Here is a 23,961-nt window from a genome sequence, read left to right on the forward strand (position 1 = left end):
ATGTTAATTTGTCAGGGGTCTGACAGCTAGGATAAACTTATACTTAAAGCTTTCCTTTTTGATAAAGGTTATAGTTAGGGCTGGATCAGGTGACCCTGAATCCTCTCTTAGTTACCCTGCAATAGGCCAAGGCTGCTGGGGTATTCCCACAATGCACTGTGTTTCTTCTTTAATCACTATGTGTTTAAACACCACTCTGTATTTAATCATTAGTTATTATCTACCAGTGGCTCTCTTCCACAGTGTGTCTTTTTTCCCCATCTTCCTCCCCTCACCGTACAGCTGGTTGGGGGAGGTGTCTGCTCCTTTCAAAAGTCACATGCAGATGGTTATCAACTCGATAAGTTAATCGAGGGCTTATCAGTCTCATATGACCAGCTTTCCCAGGAATCGTAACACTATTTTCCAAGGAACTGATTGGTCACTTGGCGGTGTCTTAACTGGATGTGGTTATGTCTGCAGCATATGTTACCCTAGTGATGTATGCCAGTAAGAAGTGACACTGAAACGCCACTAATAAACACCGAGCTACTTCAACAGGCACCTAATATAATGCTTCGCGGTACATGCATGCATGCATGCATGCAGTGGATTTTACGACGACACGAAAAAGCACAAAAACTTTCTCTGATATTTGCGCCTTAAACCGCACTGAAATCTGAAGGGTAACTCAAGTCCTTGAATGAGAACTTTACTGAGTTAAAAAAGAGAGGGTGAGAGAAAGATAAAGGATAAGGGAATGTCATGGAACAAAAACAAGCAGAGTGAACTTGAAGCTTAGTCTAAAGTTAGAAATGTAAACCTCGGAAAAGGATGGACTAACATACAACCCATCCAAGAACAACAAACAACAGTGGGATCTCAGGAGTGGGACAAGATCAACAAACATACCCTTAGATTTTTTTTAAGCACTTGTGTCTCAAACAAAAGAAAAAAATGTTATTTGAGGAGAACATTTATGATCGCTGTCAGTGTTTTTAAGTGCAGTGTTACATTGCCATCTACTGGTGAAATCATTTTAACCCCTTTATTTCCATTTTTGTACTACAGCTGCTTTAATATTGCAGGTAATGATCAGTTTAGCCCTTCATCACTTTAGTCATGCAGGACAAAAGGCAGCTGTGCTTTAAACCAGAAACCCAATGACACCATACTGCACTAAAAGTGTGTGCGTTTAACACATTAAAGATTAAATAATAAAAAGGTAGCAATGTGTTTTGCTCACCCAGGCCGTAGTCAGCCGACTGGGGGTCATCGTTGTCTCCGTCCTGGCTGATCTTGTGGAGATGCTCCAGGTAGGAATCAGTGTGGAATTTGGCCATTTCCTCTATAGTGGCCACGTGGGGTTTGACAATGCTGGAGAGAGTAGAGAGAAAGAGTGATTTAACAGCAGAGACACTGCAGTGACAAACAGACAGGAGAAATGGAGTTAAAAATAACAGTTATGAGCCTTTTTATCAGGGTAAAAAGAGAAACTTTATATAATTACCCGAGTGTTTACCTGAAAAAGTGGAATTTGGGGGATTTTTCAGCTTTATTTGATAGACACAGTGGACAGGAAAGCAGGAGCAGACAGAGAAGGAGTAAAACATGCAGGGCCACGGGTTGGACTCAAACCCGGACTGGCCACTCTTAGCTGTACGGCATGTGGTCGCCCACTTAATGCACTGAGCTAAACCGGTAACATCATTTGCAAATGATTATAAATGAAAGAACACAAGTTTTATTTGTACTTCACACGCACATTGTTTCAAGGGCTGTCCACCATAGTAGACATGACACAACCAGTGGTTACTAGGGAGGTTGTTGGCTCTCGCTGGGTGAAAGAAGATGCTGCACCAGAAACCTCCTAGTGATTTCTTTTGTTGCTAGCAGACTGTCACCATCTCTGCCACCTACCAGCCGAGCAGCAGTAAAACTTTTGTCTCAGGAGGTTTTTGTTATCATCCCTTTCTCACAGTGAGCAAGTCAGGAACTTTGGCATCATTTTGGACAGTGTTCCCAGTTTTGACCAACATCTTAATAATTCCCTGAATCCTGCTTTAGTTACGCTGCAATAGGCCAAGGGTGATTGGGGCTTCCCATGATAGACTAAATGTTTCTTCTTTACTCACCCGTTTTCACTCTCAGTGTGTTTATACAGCACTCTGCTGCTTTAATCATTAGTTATTAATCGCTGATCCTCTCCCACTACTCCTGTGCAATAATGCAAATTTTTATATAGATCCGATACAAATACTAGCTTTGGTATAGATACTATTGAAATTTGGATTGATCCACCCACCTTCATCTTCCACAGTGTGTCTTTTGTACATCCTCTCCTGCTCACTGACAAAAACAATACCAACTGTGTTCTCTCTCGGTGCAAACACCAGCAGCTCACCTCATGTGTTGAAGCAGTCCATAGGCTTCTATCAGTGAGTGGACCATACTCGCCTGGTAACAGAGGTAAAGACAAGGATATCGTTTTCCAGATTAGGAAAAGGCTGCTACCTAACTAGCTCTGTAACGCTTCTCATTCAGTTCAACTCACCCGGTTTGGCACTTTGGATAAAGTGTCGCAGGTCTGGATATACTCCGGACTGTAAACATACGCGACTCTTCGTTTACTGCAGCTGTCGTCATCATCGCTGTCACCTCTGAAACTCATTTAGGTTGGCTGAAATCCAAATGTTTAGATGGAGCTGAAATATAAGACAAATTCTGAACACAGAGAGCAGCTTCTACTGGCCGAGTCTGGCGTCACACTGTCAACATTCCGTGTTACCCACCCGGTAAAGCTGGCTTCAACCGTGAGATTAACAGACATACAGGTTTTGAAAGTTATAACTTTTTGTTTTATATTATGTCTTAATACTATTTTATCTCGATGAAAAAAAAGTCAATTCGATAATTCTGTAACGAGAGATAGAAGATTTTAAGAACTCATCTAAAGTTCCGCGCGAGGACACTTTTTCTCCATTTCGGCGGACGCGCGTGAGGTGCATTCTGGGATTCCTTGTAGTCTTTTCACGGACTCTTCAACCGCTGCATAGATAGCCAAGCGATAAACTCGTCAAGACAGACGAGTCTGCTGAATATAGTACGTGTTCACCCTAACTTTGTCCTTCCACCAACCCAGACATATATTTCATCAAACAACCTTCAGTAGGAGAGGGGGAAAACAGGGCTGTAAACTGAAATAGAACCTGGTTAAACTCCATTAAACGTGTAGTTAACTAAGGGGGGCGGGGCACGCTCAATGGAGCCATTGTGACATCACCCTGTTTGTTTGTTTTTTCATAGCTATAAAAGCTATAGAAGCCTAACCACTAACTCCTACCCCCCTTACCCCATAACTACCCATAATTTAAAGTTATTAAGTCAAAATTCCAACTTATAGATGTCTTCTAACGCTGCTGTTTTCAGATTTTCAGAGTGTTTAACTGGACACATTTTGAAGCTTGGTGAGTCTGTATAATTGCTGAGTTTGAAAAGCAGGGAGTAGTTGAGTATATATTCCATGTTGTCCTCTCTGTGTGAGAGCTGCTTTAGCTCCTTGTCCGTCTTCTTCAGTTCAGATATCTCCTACTCCAGCTTCTTCTGAAGTATTATAACTTGACTCCCTTCATTTTTCTGCTTGGATTTGATTTGCAGAGTTTCTCTTGATCCATTTTGTAGCCTTGGTGTCAATTTTTGTCTGCAAAATGCATGCCAAACAGTATCACTGTGAGAGGAGAAGGTGATATGTTTTGGGTTACACTCTGAGGAAATCATGGGATTTCAGAAGGTCACCTCCTCTCAGTTAAGAAATAAATGTTTCCATTAGTGAGAGTCATCCAATGGAAGTATTTCATTATTAATTCTGATTGGGTGCTATGGTGGTTTGCTATTTTGCATGTGTTTATTGTGTTTATTTTAGCAAGTTTTACTTCCCACTTTGAGACCACAAGTCTTTGTTTCATTTTTTCTATTATTTATTTTGAGTTTATTTTAATAAGTTGTATTAAACAGCTTGACCCACTCCTATTTGAGTGTTTTTGTCTATAACCAATGAGGACTAAACATTCCTTAGGTTAGACCAATTACATGCATGGGAGAAGGAAAAATGGACTGTATACAGAATAAAAGAGCATGGGGGCATTGTGAAAAAATGATGTGATATCCTCCCAAAAAGTTGATTCTGTTCACGTAGCATTTTCAGTAGGAGAAACGTTTCGTCAATCATCCATGTGACTTTTTCAGTGTTATCTGATAGCAGGTTTCCCCAACTTTATAAACAGTACCTTTGCACAATGACTGAAAGTAGCACCGATGGTGAACAATGGGCTGTGAGGTCAGTTTCTTGTTAATATTCAAATTGCCATGACCATTGATCAACAACCACAGATCAAAGACTTTTAATCAGTGACCACTGATCATTGATCGGTGACCACTGACCAACTCCCCGGATCTCGTCTCACAATTTATGTTCTCCCTGCCATTCCTGTCCTGACTAATTTTTTTTCCCTCCTTCTTTACAGACAATCCTTATTTGCTTGTTAAACATGTTATGGCTGCCCTGATCCTGGCTCTACATACCCCTCTCCTTTTGTTGAAAAATAAACACACTTACTTATGATCTGTTGTGTAACTTTGCTTTCTGGGTCCTGCCAAAATCCGTGGTCTTTTGGAGCTTTTTCTACAGCAGCAGTCACCAAATTCATGAAGTGAAAAATAAATATAGTACTCTATTCATAATTAGTCAGCTTTATTATTTCGATTTCTTTACATAGCAAAGTGTTTATGTTTTTGTATTTTTTTTGTTTTTTATATATACAGTATTTATTCAGTAAGTGATTAAGTAGATGTTAGACAGGAAAAGACATTAGTAACCATGTGAGTAACCAACTGAGTTCAGGAAGTTGCTATCATGTCGCCACTGCACTGTTCCCCAGAGCAGAATAGGACAGTCACTTATTCTAAATTCGCACAACTATTAGGTCATTACACTCTGACAGGGGTCATTTACATTAAAAACGAACAATCTTAAAGAAGTTAGACTAATTTCTTTGTCAGTCTGTCTATTTTTTTAATGATTTTCTTTTTGTCTTTTGCTATTTGTTCCTTTTGATTTATTGACCTCATTGTTGATCTAAGCCTTGACATGCGACAACGTTTGTGATTAATGTTTAGGATGGTGGCTTGCCTGGGTAAGATGCAAACCAGATACCTTTTTCTAAGATTAACATTGCAGAAAACATTGCAGAAACAATATAAATTCAAACTATATAGTATGAAAGCCACATGCTGTATTTTTATATTCATACATGTTCATAAGTACAGGATGAAATATATTACATTACTGTCAATATTTCATGTTTTTTCCATGCTGCCAAGGAGAAAGAACAACAAGCTACCTACCTAAAAACTTAGAATTTTACTGTAAGATGGTTTGACTGGCCTTTGACCAGTGAGCAGAAAAATAGGCAAAAAAAAACTGAGATTTTTTTTTTTCTTTCGTGGTGTTATATATGGTAATAAGCACAGTCTACTTCAACTCATTAAATGTAGCAGTGTTGTCTGTCCAATAACTCTTCCAAATCCACAGTCCAGCATAAAGTGGTGGGGTCTGGACTCTGTAGAGGAGGGTCATGGTGCCACAGACACTGTAGAAGGACAGAATACCTCCTCTGGGATCCACGTACACTCCTACTTTGGAGGACAGAGGGCCTGAGATAGGAGTTGTAATGTTGTTATGTTTGAATTTGTAGCTTATGTTGTAACACTCTAATGCCCAGGACATATTATTGCTTCCAAACTCACTTTGATCCAGTCTTATTTCATTCTTATACGAAACGGCTACTGAAACCCCTTCCCCTTTCCATTCCACTTCCCAGTAACAAGGTCCAATCAGACTCTCTTTACTCAGGACCTGATGTTCAATGGTAAACCTGTCTCTTTTTTTAAGACCGGAGTTCTTACATGGAAATGGAGCATTGTCTGATACGGTTCTGTTCTGATTTGATAGAAAGAGTTTTCGGTGCACTGTATCTGGGTCCATTGTCAGTTGACATGAATATTTTAAAAACTCATCTTTGGTCTTAGGTTGTGCTTGTGGCAGTAAAACATCTGCTGATCTTACTCTAAGAGTGAGTTTACTCCATTCCTCACTTAGAAACATTTTGAGTTTATCTCTGGCTTCTGACACTGCTCTTTCAAGATCGTCAAGGTATTTAAGTGGACAAATTCTGAAGCTTGGTGAGTCAATAGAATCAGTGAGTTTGGGCATTTGGGAGTAACTATGTAAAAATTCAATGTGGTCCTCTGTGTCTGAAAGCTGCTTTAGCTCCTCTTCTTGCCTCTTCAGCTCAGTGATCCCCTGCTTCAGTTTATTCTGAAGCTTATTGACTCACCTCTCTTCAGTTTCCTGCTGGGATTTGATCTGCTGCTTTAGATTTGAGCCGTTTTCTTTAATGAAACTCACCAGCTCATTGATGATGGTCTCAATGTCCTTCGCAGCGCTATCAGAAGATTGCAGAATTTCCTCGATTTCCTTCCGAAGCACGTTCACTTCTCCTTCTTTGGTCTGAATTCTCCGGTGAACATTTTGCAAAATCACCTCAAATTCTTTTTGCATTTCAGTCCTTTCTTCTTCAACTGGAACTGTGTTGTGGCCTTTATGTTCATTCAGCAGAGATAGCAGATACATTTTTGATCAGTACGGCAGAACATCTTCATCATCTCATTGTGAGTTGAGCAGATGTTCCCTTTCAGCCAGTTGGATGGTTTGACCAGCTTGTGTTTGTCAAAGGCAGAGGAGTCATAGTGAGGCTGGAGGTGTTGCTCACAGTAAGAAACCAAACATACCAGACAGGACTTCACTGCTTTCAGCTTCTTTCCAGTGCAGACATCACACGAAACATCTTCAGGTCCAGCATAGCAGAGATCAGCTGAAGCAGCTTGGTGTCCGGATGTCTTCAAGTCCTCTACTAACTCTGCTAACATGGTGTTTTTCACAAGAGCAGGCCTCGGTATGAAGATTTTTCTGCACTGAGGACAGCTGTAGATTCCTTTTGGATCCTCTTTATTCCAGTGGACTTTGAAACAGCTCATACAGTAGTTGTGTCCACAGGGAATAGTGACTGGCTCCTTCAGTAGATCCAAACAGACTGAACAGCAGAGTTTTTCATGATTCATTGTCTGTCCTTGGACTGTTTTTGTATGTCAAGGTGATTGACAAACCGTTTCACTGTGAGGGGAGAAATGGAGTGTATCAGGTTACGCTTTGTTTTGGGAAATCAAAAGGCTTGACAAAGTGACCCCTCCCAGGAGGAGTTTTTTCCTCATGTGGGCTCTAGTTGAGTATTGCTGTATTTTTCCATGTTGCATTTTTGTTTTTTATTTGTGTTAGTCAGTTTTATTTGCAGTAAGGGTACGGACTAAAGGAGAGATGGCCAATTCTCCAATCTTGACTTCTCTTAATTGGCTCCCTGAAGAATTATTCTCTTCACATACAAAGTCTTCAATAATCAGACTCCATCTTGTCTAAAGACATTACAGTACCATCCCAGATAGCAAGGAAACATTGAAACAATGTTGAGTCAATATCAGGCGATGTCATTGAACCAACGTTGAGATCTGACGTTGACCCAACGTCACTCTTGCACCCATTTTTAATGTTGAAACAACGTCAGGTTTTGATGTTGAATCAATGTTGAAACCTGACATTGATTCGATGTTATATTTTCTAATACTGTTGACATTGAAACAATGTCAGATTCTGATATTGAAACACTGTTGAGCTATGGTGTTGATTTTCCACCTCTTTCGCACAGTTGCTTTTTATTGAAAAAAAACAAAAAAACAAAAAAGGTCAATAGACATGTATCATTTGCAAAATACTTTATTAAAAGACAAAGTTTCCTATTTACATTTCTATGTTTCACGTCACTTTTTATTATTTACTCCGGGATGGGGATGGATGATGTGCGTCCTGCGCGCCACCCGTACGATCTGGAGCATATCTGAGCCATTTCTGGACTGCTTGAGCAAAGACCAACTCAGACATAGAGTTCGCCCCTACCTGCTGCGCCAGGCCATCTAGGACAAAAAATAGACACACACACAAAAAAAAAGGGAATTAGAGCACATGAATAAGCTCTTGTTAATTGTCTTCAGCAGGGAGAAAGTATGTAAACTCCTAGGCTAATAAACATGAAAGTCACCAGGCGGAAATCAGCAAACTGCCGCATTTGATTCCCAAAGAGCTATAAGCTGAAAATGTGATATGTCTTAGCATGGTGTGCCGTGTATCCTTTAAAAAAAAAAAGAAAAGAAAACATGGGGTCCTCGGGCTGTACAAAGTGTACAACCCGAGGACAAAACAAGCCGAAGACCAAAGACTCCATCTCCAGATTAACCGGACATGAAAGTCTTGTTATTAAGAAAGACAAAGTAATATAGCAAAAAACAGACATAGGAAATGTGAAATGCACCCAGCACATCAATTGATCCCTTTATTGTTCACTTTAGGCTCATAAAACTACAATAAATGTTAAAACTTACCAAATATGCATCTGCACAGCGCTGTCTCTTTAAATGCCCTTTTTTGCTTTGTCTGGTCCTTGGTTTTTTTCCCCTGCCCAGTTGAGTACAGAGGCCAGCTCCTTTGTAATGGCATAAACCATTACACGGCGGACTCGCACCTCCAGTGTGGTCCAGCAGCACCAATCAACGCAAAGCGTCTCACCTATAGACACATTTTAAGAGATGGAATTAGCGAGTCTCATGTCTTAAATGTGTATGCAAGTGCTTGTGTGTTTACTTCATGTAATTGATGATAGAAACATGTCATTTGGTTTTCCCTAAAGCCTGATTTTCAAGTCATACAAAGAATAAACCAAAGTATTGGCAGTACAATGTATTTCTATTCCCTTTTGTTGGATATTCATTTGTTAGTTCTTGTAACTGCTAAAAGTGTTTACTAGTTTTTGCCTGTCACATATATTTGTTATACCATGTAAACTGTGAAATTCCAAGATTTTCAAACTTGCCTTGCAATAGTGGCCTCACAGAGTCTCTGGAATCTACAGAAAAAAAAATCACAACAAGATGACATTCAGGAGTATAAACTGGTGTTTTGAAGATAAGAGTACAATGACATTGTGATGCAGCTTTAAAGCTTTTTTAAAAGCATACCATCTATAGGGAAGACATCAGACTCTGCATGCTGGGGAGATCGCAAAGCTGTGTCGGTTTGTGCCGGAGTGGCGAAAGGTGCCGGAAGCTGGGTGGGGCATTATGATGGTTGCTATCAGTGGGCTGGGGGGCAGACTGCGGAGTGATGAGGGCTGTTTAGAAAAAGATAATTTTTTAAGTATTTAAGAATACAGACAACTTGTCAAAAAAGTCTCCTTGTGTCAGACACAGATATGTACACAGACACTAGACAGTATTTTATTACCTGGTATTTTCACTCGAGGGGCCTGGGGAAACCGTTTTTTTGTAGGCTGCTCATCCTCTGAGTCCGTATATGTGTACAGGGAATTTGGTCTAAAGAAAATAAATTAAAAACGGTCTTAAGTAATTGTAAATGTGCTTTTGGCATATTGTTTCCTAAAGTTAGTTTGATTTCTAACAACACACACAGGAAACAGAGACGTGCAAGAAGGTACAGTATACAATGAATTTTTGAAGTGCACAAGTGTACACGGCTTTGCATTTTTAAAAAGTTTACAAACTTCCACTTTTTGGACTATATTATGTGGCGATATTGCAGTATGCAAGCACCACAGATATGTATAAAAGACAAGATCATAAATTCTTAACAATCAAAGATATGTTTGTGAATAAAAAGGTTTTACTTGTGCTTTCTTTTAAGACTGGTCTGGGTTTCTTCTTCGGACTGAAGGTCAGACGTATCACAGCGTTCACGTGGATATCTCTGAAGACTGCGTTCTGCTTCGTGAAATGTGCCTGGAAATACAAACACAATGTACGGCCAGACATACATTACGTGTGGACAAAAGGTGCAAACGCATAGAAAAATCAGCGGTTTCAAAAATACGCTGGTACGTGTGGACGTAGCCTTATTCATTATTCAAGGCACAAACGGAAAGTCATGTAGGCGTGCAACGTAAAGTTAGGTGAGCGTGCAACGTACAATCACGTGGGCATGCCGCGTGAGCTTTCAAACTGAGTCTAAAGTTTTCGTGTGCGAATTGAAGCGAGTGCTCTCCAATCATCAAAAGTAACAAAGTCATTGAACACGTTTATACAGTTAACTTTACGTTTATCAGTCATATATCACAGATTTAGAATTTTTTGTAGTACTAAGCAAATACAGAGCGAAAGTCTGGGTCAAGCGCCGAGGCGACGGCAAGAACAAAGGAAACCTCGAAGCGTTAAAGCTAGCTTTGTAAGGGAATATAACGAAGAAATTATGAAACGAAAATGTTTTCTTTGTTGATATACTTTGTCCGCAGTGCAATTTATTTGTTGCCGGATTGTAAGAAGTATAGACACAATTTCGGGCTCCCACATTTTGTGGGAGCAACGTAAATAACTGTAAAAAACTCGTTAATGTACAACATTAACGAGTTTTTTACTGTTATTCAAATGCAAACATGGAAATAACGAGTAGGAAAAAAAAATCATTCATTCTTACCTTATACTAATCGTGGTGCAGGCCAGTGCAGTGCATGAACTGATGCCTTCTCCGGTCAATTCCGCTGAGAGTAAATCAAATGTCCCGCTCTACTGTACAAGACAATACCTGGGGGGATGTACCAATGTGAGAGGGGTGCTGTGGAATAGTCCAAGTGATCGCTGCTTTAATTTCCTGGTCAACTATACATAAATTGCACGTAGACATGATTTTTTTAAAGCTGGTGAACTAGACCAAGTCATTGATAACAAATGAACAATAAATCTACTTTCTCTGGTACTTTATACCCGATCAGTTGCAATGCAATTTAATGCTCAACTACAAATCGATGGTTTTTGATGGTGACCAGAGCCGATCGATCGTCAACTATAAATAGACGTTTTCTCGACGTTGTTGTTGTCACCTGGTCGACTATAAATAGATCAAATATCAATGACAACAAAACAACGGTGAATCAACATCGTTACAACGTCTCTATAGTAAGACCGTCGGTTTACCACAGTATTTCAATGTTGTTACAACATTGGCATTTCAACCCCGACCATATACGATGGTTCGGATGAAAAATCAACATAGATTCAATGTCGTCTTGCTATCTGGGATATCATCAATATCTCAGGCTACTGGTTCCCAAAATAGATGGATTCAGTAGAGTCAAGGTGACTGTTTAGGTGAAAAGCAAATTACCATGTTTAAACAGAGTGAGGGTGGACTAAGGGTACGTCTTTTGCCATCTTACAATGCTGTGATTGCAACCATTCCTTGACTCAGTGTGAATGGTAGTCCTGCCTGTTGATCAGTGGTATTGACAAGCTGCATATCGACAATGATGAAACTGAGCCAAATGCCCATTGTTAATCAGGGTTGATGAACAGATTGGGTATTATGCACATGTACTGTTTATAAAGTTGGGGAGAGTTATTCCACTTTGTATTACACATTTCAAAGCTGTAATATTTAGCTGCTGTATCGTTAGTATGGTTGTGTGGTTCTGGGTTAAGACTCCAGGCTCCTCACACATGTGGGTTGAAATCCTATTGCTGCAATAAGAGTTTAACCAGGGCAGTCAGATGCTATTGTATCCAAAAACACTCAGGCAAGTATTAAACATGTTTTTCTACAACAGTAAGAGCATCACTGAATGTTCTGGGCTTCTGGTTTGTGTTGCACTTTTTCAATTTTTCCTGTCTAGATTTTTGCGATGAGGTTCTTGCTCCCAATGGTAGCATGACCGAGCGGTCTAAGGTGCTGGATTTAGGCTTCAGTCTCTTCGGGGGCGTGGGTTCGAATCCCACTGCTGCCATGGTCTTCAGGTTCTTTTCGTGTTTGTCCCATGCCTTACCAATAAAATGTAACGGCGACAGTGGAAATCAAATCTGTTAGGGAATGTCTGTCAAGTACAATCAAGCAGGAATCTCATCAAAAGCACTTCTTCCAAACCGCATTAGTCAGGGCGCTGTTAAGTGTTGTGGAAGTTTTCCATTCAATAAAGCCCGCAGACAAGCGGTGAGCGGTAGCTAACATTCTTTAATAAAAACAAGAACAGAAATCAAGCTTGGTAAGGGAATGCATCATGGCGAGGCAGACGATGGGCAGAGTCCCTAACTGAGTCTAGCATGGCCTTCGGTGAAATACCTCTTACAGGAACAAAAGGCAGTACTCAGCTGTTTTCACACCTTTGGTACCCCCCACCCCCAAAGAAAGTTTCACACTCCCTTGCTACTTCTTACAGTGGAGAAAGAGACAAAAGACTCTTCCCCCCACTCTGGGTCCTTTGTGTGTGAATGCTTCCCTCCAACTTCCTGAGATACCATCTGTTACCAGTATGAGTGTGAGAGACATGCTAAAATCCAGTGGCACCAAGGTATTATACAATAAAATAATGTGATTAAGACATGAATAAAAGAAATTCTTCTGCAAAAGTCATTTATAACGTGCAGATGTTTCATGTCTTTTTATTCACAGTCTCATCACTGACTGGTTAGTGGCTACTCAAGTGTGCTTCAAGTCCAGCGCATTGTAAGGTGTTAGGTTGTGTGGTCTAAGGATCTGGGTTAAGACTCCAGGCTCCTCACACATGTGGGTTGAAATCCTATTGCTGCAATAAGAGTTTAACCAGGGCAGTCAGATGCTATTGTATCCAAAAACACTCAGGCAAGTATTAAACATGTTTTTCTACAACAGTAAGAGCATTACTGAATGTTCTGGGCTTCTATTTTGTGCTGCACGTTTTCAAGTTTTGCTGTCTAGATTTTTGTGATGAGGTTCTTACTTGCAATGGTAGCATGACCGAGCGGTCTAAGGTGCTGGATTAAGGCTCCAGTCTCTTCGGAGGCGTGGGTTCGAATCCCACTGCTGCCATAGTGTTCAAGCGGCAGAGTTCTCTTTCTATTTCTTCCATGCCTTTCCAATAAATTGTAAGGGCTGCAGTGGAAATCAAATCTGTTATAGAATGTCTGTCAAGTCCAAACATGCAGGAAACTCATCAAGAGCAATTCTTTCAAACCACATTAGTCAGGTGCTGTAAAGTCATTTACAACTTGCATGTATTTCGTGTCTTTTTATTCACGGTCTCATCACTGACTGGTTAGTGGACTTCCCCGCATGCCACTCAAGTGTGTTTCAACTCCAGTCCACTCCCTTGTAAAATGCTTTTGACCAGAACCTGCAACCGCTGGAGAATTGATTAAGGTGCTGCTATGTTGGTCTCACCAAGGCTGCAGAGTGACAAGACTGTCCTTGATTTCATGACAGTGGAGCAGTCCCGTATGGTCTAGCGGGTAGAATTCCTGGTTCTCACCCAGGAGCACGGCAGTGGCAAGGCAAGTTTAATTATGTAGCACAATTCAACAACAAGGTGATTCAAAGTGCTTTACAGAGACATTAAAAACAAAAACCAATAAAAAGCATGATTTGAAATTGATTAAGACAAGCAAACAAACAAACAAACAAAACAGTATATAAAATCAAAACAGTAGATAAAATCGGGACAGTAGATAAAATCAGTAGTTAAAATGTAACTTTTGAAATTTAAGCTTAAAAGTGTGGATTTGGTGCTTTATTCAAAAGCAGCTGAGAACAGGTGAGTCTTCAACCTGGATTTAAATAAACTGAGTGTTTCAGCTGATCTGAGGCTTTCTGGGAGTTTGTTCCAGATATAAGAAGCATAAAAGCTGAATGCAGCTTCTCCGTGTCTGGTTCTGACTCTGGGAACTGATAAAAAACCGGATCCAGATGACCTGAGGGATCTGGAAGGTTCATACTGGGTCAGGAGGTCACTTATGTATTTTGGTCCTAAACCATTCAGAGCTTTATAGACCAGCATCAGAACTTTAAAGTCTATCCTCTGACGGACAGGCAGCCAGTGTAAAGACCTCAGAGCTGGACTGATGTGGTCCACTTTTTTGGTCTTAGTGAGGACTCTAGCAGCAGAGTTCTGAATGAGCTGTAGTTGTCTGACTGATTTTTAGGTAGACCTGTAAAGATGCTGTTACAGTAATCAAGCCTGCTAAAGATGAATGCATGGACTAGTTTTTCCAGGTCCTGTTGAGACATCAGATCTTTTATCCTTGAAATATTCATGAGGTGATAGTAAGCTGATTTTGTTATTGTCTTAATATGTTTTTCTAAGTTTAGGTCTGCATCCAACACTACACCCAAATTTCTCGCCTGGTTTGTGGTTTTTAGGTGTATAGATTGAAGTTCTCTGGTGACCTGTAATCGTTTTTCTTTGGCTCCAAAGACTATTATTTCAGTTTTGTTTTTGTTTAGCTGGAGAAAATTGTGGCACAACCAGTCATTAATTTCCTCAATGCATTTACCAAGAGCCTGTACAGGGCCTCGGTCTCCTGGTGACATTGTGATATATATTTGTGTGTCATCTGCATAGCTATGGTTAGGCAGTGGCGCGCTGCCTAACCAGTCCCATATGTTCTAGCGGTTAGGATTCCTGGTTTTCACCCTGGCGGCCCGGGTTCAACTCCCGGTATGGGAATATGCCTTTAATGTGGTCAAAAGCCAATGTGTTCTTTGTGTTAATCCCACACTGGATTAAATGGGGAAAGTTGTTGGCTGAAGTCAAACATCAGGTTAGGCAACAAACCTCTGGCTAAGCACATGGTATAAAACAGCTAACTGTTCAGATCAGGACTATACCGTTTTCAGTGACGAGGATGTACACAAGCAGGCCTGCTAGTTTGAGCGGGGAGTCAAGGTGGGTGTTTATGTGAAAATCAAATGACTATCTTTGAACCATTAAGGGTACGTCGCCATCTTACAATGCTGTGATTGCAACCATTCCTTGACTCTCTGTGAATGGTAATCCTGCCTGTTGATCAGTGGTATTGACAAGCTGCATATCGACAATGATGAAGCTGAGCCAAGAGCCCATTGTTAATCAGGGTTGATGAACAGATTTTAAGCAGGGCAGGCAGATGTTTTTGTATCCAAAAAGTATTAAACATGTTTTTCTACAACAGTAAGAGCATCACTGAATGTTCTGGGCTTCTGGTTTGTGTTGCACTTTTTCAATTTTTCCTGTCTAGATTTTTGCGATGAGGTTCTTGCTCCCAATGGTAGCAAGACCGAGCGGTCTAAGGTGCTGGATTTAGGCTCCAGTCTCTTCGGGGGCGTGGGTTCGAATCCCACTGCTGCCATGGTCTTCAGGTTCTTTTCGTGTTTGTCCCATGCCTTACCAATAAAATGTAACGGCGACAGTGGAAATCAAATCTGTTAGGGAATGTCTGTCAAGTACAATCAAGCAGGAATCTCATCAAAAGCACTTCTTCCAAACCGCATTAGTCAGGGCGCTGTTAAGTGTTGTGGAAGTTTTCCATTCAATAAAGCCCGCAGACAAGCGGTGAGCGGTAGCTAACATTCTTTAATAAAAACAAGAACAGAAATCAAGCTTGGTAAGGGAATGCATCATGGCGAGGCAGACGATGGGCAGAGTCCCTAACTGAGTCTATGTCTGTGAAGGTTCTCAGGTTCTTCTTCAAGGTCTTGAAGGTTCTTCAAGACCTTGAAAAGGACAAAATCCTTTTGGACAAAATCATTGACCGCATTACATATCACCGCCTTTATCCAGGGGATGCCATACCCTGCATTTATGGACTTCCCAAAATCCACAAGGAAGGGGTCCCACTCAGACCCATAGTCAGTAGCATAAACTCAGCCACTTATAACATTGCGAAACACCTTGCTACCATCCTTGCACCTCTCGTGGGGAACACCCCACACCACATCAAGAACTCCACCGACTTCACCGACAAGGTCCAGAAACTTACCCTGGATCCAGATGAAACCATGGTGTCCTTTGATGTAGTCTCTCTCTTCACTTGCATACCCACCACGGAGGCAGTGGAGACTGTCAGGAAACGACTACAAGAAGACAGCTCCTTGGAAGACAGGACCAACTTCACACCCGATCAGATCTGCACACTGTTAGACCTCTGCCTTACCACAACATACTTCAAATACAACGAAGGCTTCTTCAGACAAAAACATGGCTGCGCCATGGGCTCCCCCGTGTCACCTATTGTAGCCAACCTTTACATGGAGGAAGTGGAAAGGAAGGCTCTTGGCTCTTTCAAAGGAAGAGTACCCAGCCACTGGTACAGATATGTAGACGACACCTGGGTCAAAATCAAGACACAAGAAGTGGAATCCTTCACTGCGCACATTAACGCCGTGGATAACAACATCAAGTTCACCAGGGAAGACACAAAGGATAACTGTTTGCCTTTCCTGGACTGCGCCGTGCACATTGAAGAGAATGGCAACCTCAACATCGAAGTTTACCGGAAGCCCACACACACGGACCAGTACCTCCTCTTTGACTCCCATCACCCTCTGGAACACAAACTTGGAGTAATCAGGACCCTACACCACCGGGCAGAACATGTTCCCTCTAAGCCTGAAGGGAAAAAGAAGGAACACACACATGTAAAGGAAGCACTCAAAACATGCGGTTATCCTAACTGGGCGTTCATAAAGTCAGCAAAGAGGCACAGAAAAGAAGATCAGACACCAGCGAGGGAGGATAAGAAAGACAGACGCAACAACGTTGTCATCCCCTATGTAGCCGGTGTAGCAGAGAAACTCAGGAGAGTTTTCTCCAAGCACGACATCCCAGTGTACTTCAGACCCAGCAACACACTCAGACAGAAACTAGATCACCCGAAAGACAAAACTCCAAAACACAGACTTAACAACGTGGTGTATGCTGTACAGTGCAGCGAGGAATGCCCAGACCTCTACATTGGAGAGACCAAACAGCCACTTCACAAGCGCATGGCACAACATAGAAGAGCCACCTCCACAGGACAAGACTCAGCAGTCCATCTGCATCTTAAGGATAAAGGTCACTCTTTCAAGGATGCCAATGTTCACATTTTGGACAGAGAGGACAGATGGTTTGAAAGAGGAGTAAAAGAGGCCATCTATGTCCACTGTGAGCGACCATCTTTGAACAGAGGCGGTGGTTTACGACACCAACTGTCTGCCATCTATAATCCAGTTTTGAGTTCCCTCCCCAGACGCCTTAATGCCCACTCACATCCTGGGCCATCTGACCTCAGGAATTCGCATGACAAGGTGGGGCCAGGTTTCACAATGAGCACACCCGAAACCCTGGCTGATTGTGACCCACACCCGCTTTCACACCTTGGCTCATGTGATTAGAGGATCACCAGGGGGTCCTTTGTCCCTCTTTGGGGGGATACTCCCACTGGGTTTAAATCTGGGACTCTCGGCCATTTGACCTTAGAACTGAAGAAGCTTCTCGGATGAGAGGTGAAACGTCTTCAAGCAACTTAAAGAAGTCCAGACGCTTTTCTTTGCAAAATCCAGTGGCACCAAGGTATTATACAATAAAATAATGTGATTAAGACATAAATAAAAGAAATTCTTCTGCAAAAGTCTTTTATAACGTGCAGATGTTTCATGTCTTTTTATTCACAGTCTCATCACTGACTGGTTAGTGGCTACTCAAGTGTGCTTCATTCCAGCGCATTGTAAGGTGTTAGGTTGTGTGGTCTAAGGATCTGGGTTAAGACTCCAGGCTCCTCACACATGTGGGTTGAAATCCTATTGCTGCAATAAGAGTTTAACCAGGGCAGTCAGATGCTATTGTATCCAAAAACACTCAGGCAAGTATTAAACATGTTTTTCTACAACAGTAAGAGCATTACTGAATGTTCTGGGCTTCTATTTTGTGCTGCACGTTTTCAAGTTTTGCTGTCTAGATTTTTGTGATGAGGTTCTTACTCGCAATGGTAGCATGACCGAGCGGTCTAAGGTGCTGGATTAAGGCTCCAGTCTCTTCGGAGGCGTGGGTTCGAATCCCACTGCTGCCATAGTGTTCAAGCGGCGGAATTCTCTTTCTATTTCTTCCATGACTTTCCAATAAATTGTAAGGGCTGCAGTGGAAATCAAATCTGTTATAGAATGTCTGTCAAGTCCAAACATGCAGGAAACTCATCAAGAGCAATTCTTTCAAACCACATTAGTCAGGTGCTGTAAAGTCATTTACAACTTGCATGTATTTCGTGTCTTTTTATCCATCTGCATCTTAAGGATAAAGGTCACTCTTTCGAGGATGCCAATGTTCACATTTTGGACAGAGAGGACAGATGGTTTGAAAGAGGAGTGAAAGAGGCCATCTATGTCCACTGTGAGCGACCATCTTTGAACAGAGGCGGTGGTTTACGACACCAACTGTCTGCCATCTATAATCCAGTTTTGAGTTCCCTCCCCAGACGCCTTAATGCCCACTCACATCCTGGGCCATCTGACCTCAGGAATTCACATGACAATGTGGGGCCAGGTTTCACAATGGGCACAACCGAAACCCTGGCTGATTAGGTCCCACACCCGCTTCCACACCTTGGCTCATGTGATTAGAGGATCACCAGGGGGTCCTTTGTCCCTCTTTGGGGGGATACTCCCACTGGGTTTAAATCTGGGACTCTCGGCCATTTGACCTTAGAACTGAAGAAGCTTCTCGGATGAGAGGTGAAACGTTTTCAAGCAACTTAAAGAAGTCCAGACGCTTTTCTTTCCAAGCTCCTTAGACTACGATGACCTGGATGACTGAGAACCTTCACAGACACGTGTCTTTTTATTCACGGTCTCATCACTGACTGGTTAGTGGACTTCTCCGCATGCCACTCAAGTGTGCTTCAACTCCAGTCCACTCCCTTGTAAAATGCTTTTGACCAGAACCTGCAACCGCTGGAGAATTGATTAAGGTGCTGCTATGTTGGTCTCACCAAGGCTGCAGAGTGACAAGACTGTCCTTGATTTCATGACAGTGGAGCAGTCCCGTATGGTCTAGCGGGTAGAATTCCTGGTTCTCACCCAGGAGCACGGCAGTGACAGTGGCACGCTGCCTAACCAGTCCCATATGGTCTAGCGGTTAGGATTCCTGGTTTTCACCCTGGCGGCCCGGGTTCAACTCCCGGTATGGGAATATGCCTTTAATGTGGTCAAAAGCCAATGTGTTCTTTGTGTTAATCCCATACTGGATTAAATGGGGAAAGTTGTTGGCTGAAGTCAAACATCAGGTTAGGCAACCCAGATAGCAAGACGACATTGAATCTATGTTGATTTTTCATCCGAACCGTCGTATATGGTCGGGGTTGAAATGCCAATGTTGTAACAACGTTGAAATACTGTGGTAAACCGACGGTCTTACTATAGAGACGTTGTAACGATGTTGATTCACCGTTGTTTTTTTGTCATTGATATTTGATCTATTTATAGTCGACCAGGTGACAACAACAACATCGAGAAAACGTCTATTTATAGTTGACGATCATTCGGCTCCGGTCACCATCAAAAACCATCGATTTGTAGTTGAGCATTAAATTGCATTGCAACTGATCGGGTATAAAGTACCAGAGAAAGTAGATTTATTGTTCATCTGTTATCAATGACTTGGTCTAGTTCACCAGCTTTAAAAAATCGTGTCTACGCGCAATTTATGTATAGTTGACCAGGAAATTAAAGCAGCGATCACTTGGACTATTCCGCAGCACCCCTCTCACATTGGTACATCCCCCCCCCTCCCCCGGTATTCATTGTCTTCTACAGTAGAGCGGGACATTTAATTTACTCTCAGCGGAATTGACCGGAGAAGGCATCAGTTCATGCACTGCACTGGCCTGCACCATGATTAGTATAAGGTAAGAATGAATGATTTTTTTTTCCTACTCGGTATTTCCATGTTTGCATTTGAATAACAGTAAAAAAAAACTTGTTAATGTTGTACATTAACGAGTTTTTTTTTACTGTTATTTAAATTGTGTCTACTTCTTACAATCCGGCAACAAATAAATTGCACTGCGAACAAAGTATATCAACAAAGAAAACATTTTCGTTTCATAATTTCTTCGTTATATTCCCTTACAAAGCTAGCTTTAACGCTTCGAGGTTTCCTTTGTTCTTGCCGTCGCCTCGGCGCTTGACCCAGACTTTCGCTCTGTAGTTGCTTAGTACTACAAAAAATTCTAAATCTGTGATATATGATTGATAAACGTAAAGTTAACTGTACAAACGTGTTCAATGACTTTGTTACTTTTGATGATTGGAGAGCACTCGCTTCAATGCCCACACGAAAACTTTAGACTCAGTTTGAATGCTCACGCAGCATGCGTGACTGTACGTTGCACGCTCACCTAACTTTACGTTGCATGCGTACATGACTTTCCGTTTGTGCCTTGAATAATGAATAAGGCTACATCCACACGTACCAGGGTATTTTTGAAACCGCTGATTTTTCTATGCGTTTGCACCTTTTGTCCACACGTAATGTATGTCTGGCCGTACATTGTGTTTGTATTTCCAGGCACATTTCACGAAGCAGAACGCAGTCTTCAGAGATATCCACGTGAACGCTGTGATACGTCTGACCTTCAGTCCGAAGAAGAAACCCAGACCAGTCTTAAAAGAAAGCACAAGTAAAACCTTTATATTCACAAACATATCTTTGATTGTTAAGAATTTATGATCTTGTCTTTTATACATATCTGTGGTGCTTGCATACTGCAATATCACCACATAATATAGTCCAAAAAGTGGAAGTTTGTAAACTTTTTAAAAATGCAAAGCCGTGTACACTTGTGCACTTCAAAAATTCATTGTATGCTGTACCTTCTTGCACGTCTCTGTTTCCTGTGTGTGTTGTTAGAAATCAAACTAACTTTAGGAAACAATATGCCAAAAGCATATTTACAATTACTTAAGACCGTTTTTAATTTCTTTTCTTTAGACCAAATCCCCTGTACACATATACGGACTCAGAGGATGAGCAGCCTACAAAAAAACGGTTTCCCCAGGCCCCTCGAGTGAAAATACCAGGTAATAAAATACTGTCTAGTGTCTGTGTACATATATGTGTCTGACACGAGGAAACTTTTTTGACAAGTTGTCTGTATTCTTAAATACTTAAAAAATTATCTTTTTCTAAACAGCCCTCATCACTCCGCAGTCTGCCCCCCAGCCCACTGATAGCAACCATCATAATGCCCCACCCAGCTTCCGGCACCTTTCGCCACTCCGGCACAAACCGACACAGCTTTGCGATCTCGCCAGCATGCAGAGTCTGATGTCTTCCCTATAGATGGTATGCTTTTAAAAAAGCTTTAAAGCTGCATCACAATGTCATTGTACTCTTATCTAAAAAGAAAACCCAATTTATACTCCTGAATGTCATCTTGTTGTGATTTTTTTTTTCTGTAGATTCCAGAGACTCTGTGAGGCCACTATTACAAGGCAAGTTTGAAAATCTTGGAATTTCACAGTTTACATGGTATAACAAATATATGTGACAGGCAAAAACTAGTAAACACTTTTAGCAGTTACAAGAACTAACAAATGAATATCCAACCAAAGGGAATAGAAATACATTGCACTGCCAATACTTTGGTTTATTCTTTGTATGACTTGAAAATCAGGCTTTAGGGAAAACTAAATGACATGTTTCTATCATCAATTACATGAAGTAAACACACAAGCACTTGCATACACATTTAAGACATGAGACACGCTAATTCCATCTCATAAAATGTGTCTATAGGTGAGACGCTTTGCGTTGATTGGTGCTGCTGGACCACACTGGAGGTGCGAGTCCGCCGTGTAATGGTTTATGCCATTACAAAGGAGCTGGCCTCTGTACTCAACTGGACAGGGGAAAAAAAACAAGGACCAGACAAAGCAAAAAAGGGCATTTAAAGAGACAGCGCCGTGCAGATGCATATTTGGTAAGTTTTAACATTTATTGTAGTTTTATGAGCCTAAAGTGAACAATAAAGGGATCAATTGATGTGCTGGGTGCGTTTCACATTTCCTATGTCTGTTTTTTGCTATATTACTTTGTCTTTCTTAATAACAAGACTTTCATGTCCGGTTAATCTGGAGATGGAGTCTTTGGTCTTCGGCTTGTTTTGTCCTCGGGTTGTACACTTTGTACAGCCCGACGACCCCATGTTTTCTTTTTTTTAAAGGATACACGGCACACCATGCTAAGACATATCACATTTTCAGCTTATGGCTCTTTGGGAATCAAATGCGGCAGTTTGCTGATTTCTGCCTGGTGACTTTCATGTTTATCAGCCTAGGAGTTTACATACTTTCTCCCTGCTGAAGACAATTAACAAGAGCTTATTCATGTGCTCTAATTCCCTTTTTTTGTGTGTGTGTCTATTTTTTGTCCTAGATGGCCTGGCGCAGCAGGTAGGGGCGAACTCTATGTCTGAGTTGGTCTTTGCTCAAGCAGTCCAGAAATGGCTCAGATATGCTCCAGATCGTACGGGTGGCGCGCAGGAAGCACATCATCCATCCCCATCCCGGAGTAAATAATAAAAAGTGACGTGAAACATAGAAATGTAAATAGGAAACTTTGTCTTTTAATAAAGTATTTTGCAAATGATACATGTCTATTGACCTTTTTTGGTTTTTTGTTTTTTTTCAATAAAAAGCAACTGTGCGAAAGAGGTGGAAAATCAACACCATAGCTCAACAGTGTTTCAATATCAGAATCTGACATTGTTTCAATGTCAACAGTGTTAGAAAATATAACGTCGAATCAATGTCAGGTTTCAACATTGATTCAACATCAAAACCTGACGTTGTTTCAACGTTAAAAATGGGTGCAAGAGTGACGTTGGGTCAACGTCAGATCTCAACGTTGGTTCAATGACGTCGCCTGATATTGACTCAACATTGTTTCAATGTTTCCTTGCTATCTGGGAACAAACTTCTGGCTAAGCACATGGTATAAAACAGCTAACTGTTCAGATCAGGACTATACCGTTTTCAGTGACGAGGATGTACACAAGCAGGCCTGCTAGTTTGAGCGGGGAGTCAAGGTGGGTGTTTATGTGAAAATCAAATGACCATCTTTGAACCAAGGGAGGGTGCATTAAGGGTACGTCTTTCGCCATCTTACAATGCTGTGATTGCAACCATTCCTTGACTCTCTGTGAATGGTAATCCTGCCTGTTGATCAGTGGTATTGACAAGCTGCATATCGACAATGATGAAGCTGAGCCAAGAGCCCATTGTTAATCAGGGTTGATGAACAGATTTTAAGCAGGGCAGGCAGATGTTTTTGTATCCAAAAAGTATTAAACATGTTTTTCTACAACAGTAAGAGCATCACTGAAAGTTCTGGGCTTCTGGTTTGTGTTGCACTTTTTCAATTTTTCCTGTCTAGATTTTTGCGATGAGGTCCTTGCTCCCAATGGTAGCATGACCGAGCGGTCTAAGGTGCTGGATTTAGGCTCCAGTCTCTTCGGGGGCGTGGGTTCGAATCCCACTGCTGCCATGGTCTTCAGGTTCTTTTCGTGTTTGTCCCATGCCTTACCAATAAAATGTAACGGCGACAGTGGAAATCAAATCTGTTAGGGAATGTCTGTCAAGTACAATCAAGCAGGAATCTCATCAAAAGCACTTCTTCCAAACCGCATTAGTCAGGGCGCTGTTAAGTGTTGTGGAAGTTTTCCATTCAATAAAGCCCGCAGACAAGCGGTGAGCGGTAGCTAACATTCTTTAATAAAAACAAGAACAGAAATCAAGCTTGGTAAGGGAATGCATCATGGCGAGGCAGACGATGGGCAGAGTCCCTAACTGAGTCTAGCATGGCCTTCGGTGAAATACCTCTTACAGGAACAAAAGGCAGTACACAGCTGTTTTCACACCTTTGGTACCCCCCACCCCCAAAGAAAGTTTCACACTCCCTTGCTACTTCTTACAGTGGAGAAAGAGACAAAAGACTCTTCCCCCCACTCTGGGTCCTTTGTGTGTGAATGCTTCCCTCCAACTTCCTGAGATAC

General features: G+C 41.6%; 1 protein-coding gene, 2 long non-coding RNA genes and 7 other non-coding genes across 12 annotated transcripts in view; 8 read left to right on the top strand and 2 right to left on the bottom strand.

Moving 5' to 3' along the window:
- Positions 1 to 2,736, bottom strand: part of hdac8 (histone deacetylase 8) — a 52,248-nt gene extending 49,512 nt beyond the window's left edge. For all 3 annotated transcript variants that reach the window (XM_063469455.1, XM_063469454.1, XM_063469456.1), the window contains exons 1-3: positions 2,534 to 2,736; positions 2,384 to 2,436; positions 1,226 to 1,356 (exon numbers count right to left, since the gene is read on the bottom strand). In XM_063469455.1, the coding sequence (XP_063325525.1) occupies positions 1,226 to 1,356; positions 2,384 to 2,436; positions 2,534 to 2,650 (301 nt within the window). In that variant the 5' untranslated portion in view covers positions 2,651 to 2,736. The remainder of the gene's footprint in view (positions 1 to 1,225; positions 1,357 to 2,383; positions 2,437 to 2,533) is intronic.
- A 5,112-nt stretch (positions 2,737 to 7,848) lies between these two features.
- LOC135932529 (uncharacterized) lies at positions 7,849 to 9,308 on the bottom strand. The gene is made up of 4 exons (XR_010573546.1): positions 9,160 to 9,308; positions 9,015 to 9,047; positions 8,527 to 8,710; positions 7,849 to 8,061 (listed from the first exon to the last, which is right to left on the bottom strand). It is a non-coding gene; the product is annotated as an uncharacterized LOC135932529 (long non-coding RNA).
- A 2,540-nt stretch (positions 9,309 to 11,848) lies between these two features.
- trnal-uag (transfer RNA leucine (anticodon UAG)) lies at positions 11,849 to 11,930 on the top strand. Its single transcript has one exon. It is a non-coding gene; the product is annotated as a tRNA-Leu (tRNA).
- Positions 11,931 to 12,906: 976 nt separating this feature from the next.
- Positions 12,907 to 12,988, top strand: trnal-aag (transfer RNA leucine (anticodon AAG)). Its single transcript has one exon. It is a non-coding gene; the product is annotated as a tRNA-Leu (tRNA).
- Positions 12,989 to 14,549: 1,561 nt separating this feature from the next.
- On the top strand, positions 14,550 to 14,621 carry trnae-uuc (transfer RNA glutamic acid (anticodon UUC)). Its single transcript has one exon. It is a non-coding gene; the product is annotated as a tRNA-Glu (tRNA).
- A 579-nt stretch (positions 14,622 to 15,200) lies between these two features.
- On the top strand, positions 15,201 to 15,282 carry trnal-uag (transfer RNA leucine (anticodon UAG)). Its single transcript has one exon. It is a non-coding gene; the product is annotated as a tRNA-Leu (tRNA).
- A 2,618-nt stretch (positions 15,283 to 17,900) lies between these two features.
- trnal-aag (transfer RNA leucine (anticodon AAG)) lies at positions 17,901 to 17,982 on the top strand. Its single transcript has one exon. It is a non-coding gene; the product is annotated as a tRNA-Leu (tRNA).
- A 1,043-nt stretch (positions 17,983 to 19,025) lies between these two features.
- Positions 19,026 to 19,097, top strand: trnae-uuc (transfer RNA glutamic acid (anticodon UUC)). The gene has a single exon. It is a non-coding gene; the product is annotated as a tRNA-Glu (tRNA).
- A 508-nt stretch (positions 19,098 to 19,605) lies between these two features.
- Positions 19,606 to 22,556, top strand: LOC134616589 (uncharacterized). Its single transcript, XR_010091468.2, has 7 exons — positions 19,606 to 19,812; positions 20,475 to 20,586; positions 20,898 to 20,986; positions 21,100 to 21,251; positions 21,368 to 21,400; positions 21,705 to 21,888; positions 22,344 to 22,556. It is a non-coding gene; the product is annotated as an uncharacterized LOC134616589 (long non-coding RNA).
- Positions 22,557 to 23,371: 815 nt separating this feature from the next.
- Positions 23,372 to 23,453, top strand: trnal-uag (transfer RNA leucine (anticodon UAG)). Its single transcript has one exon. It is a non-coding gene; the product is annotated as a tRNA-Leu (tRNA).
- The last annotated feature ends 508 nt before the right edge of the window (positions 23,454 to 23,961 follow it).

Source organism: Pelmatolapia mariae, linkage group LG3_W (genome assembly GCF_036321145.2).
Source record: "Pelmatolapia mariae isolate MD_Pm_ZW linkage group LG3_W, Pm_UMD_F_2, whole genome shotgun sequence".
Taxonomy (NCBI): Eukaryota; Metazoa; Chordata; class Actinopteri; order Cichliformes; family Cichlidae; genus Pelmatolapia; species Pelmatolapia mariae.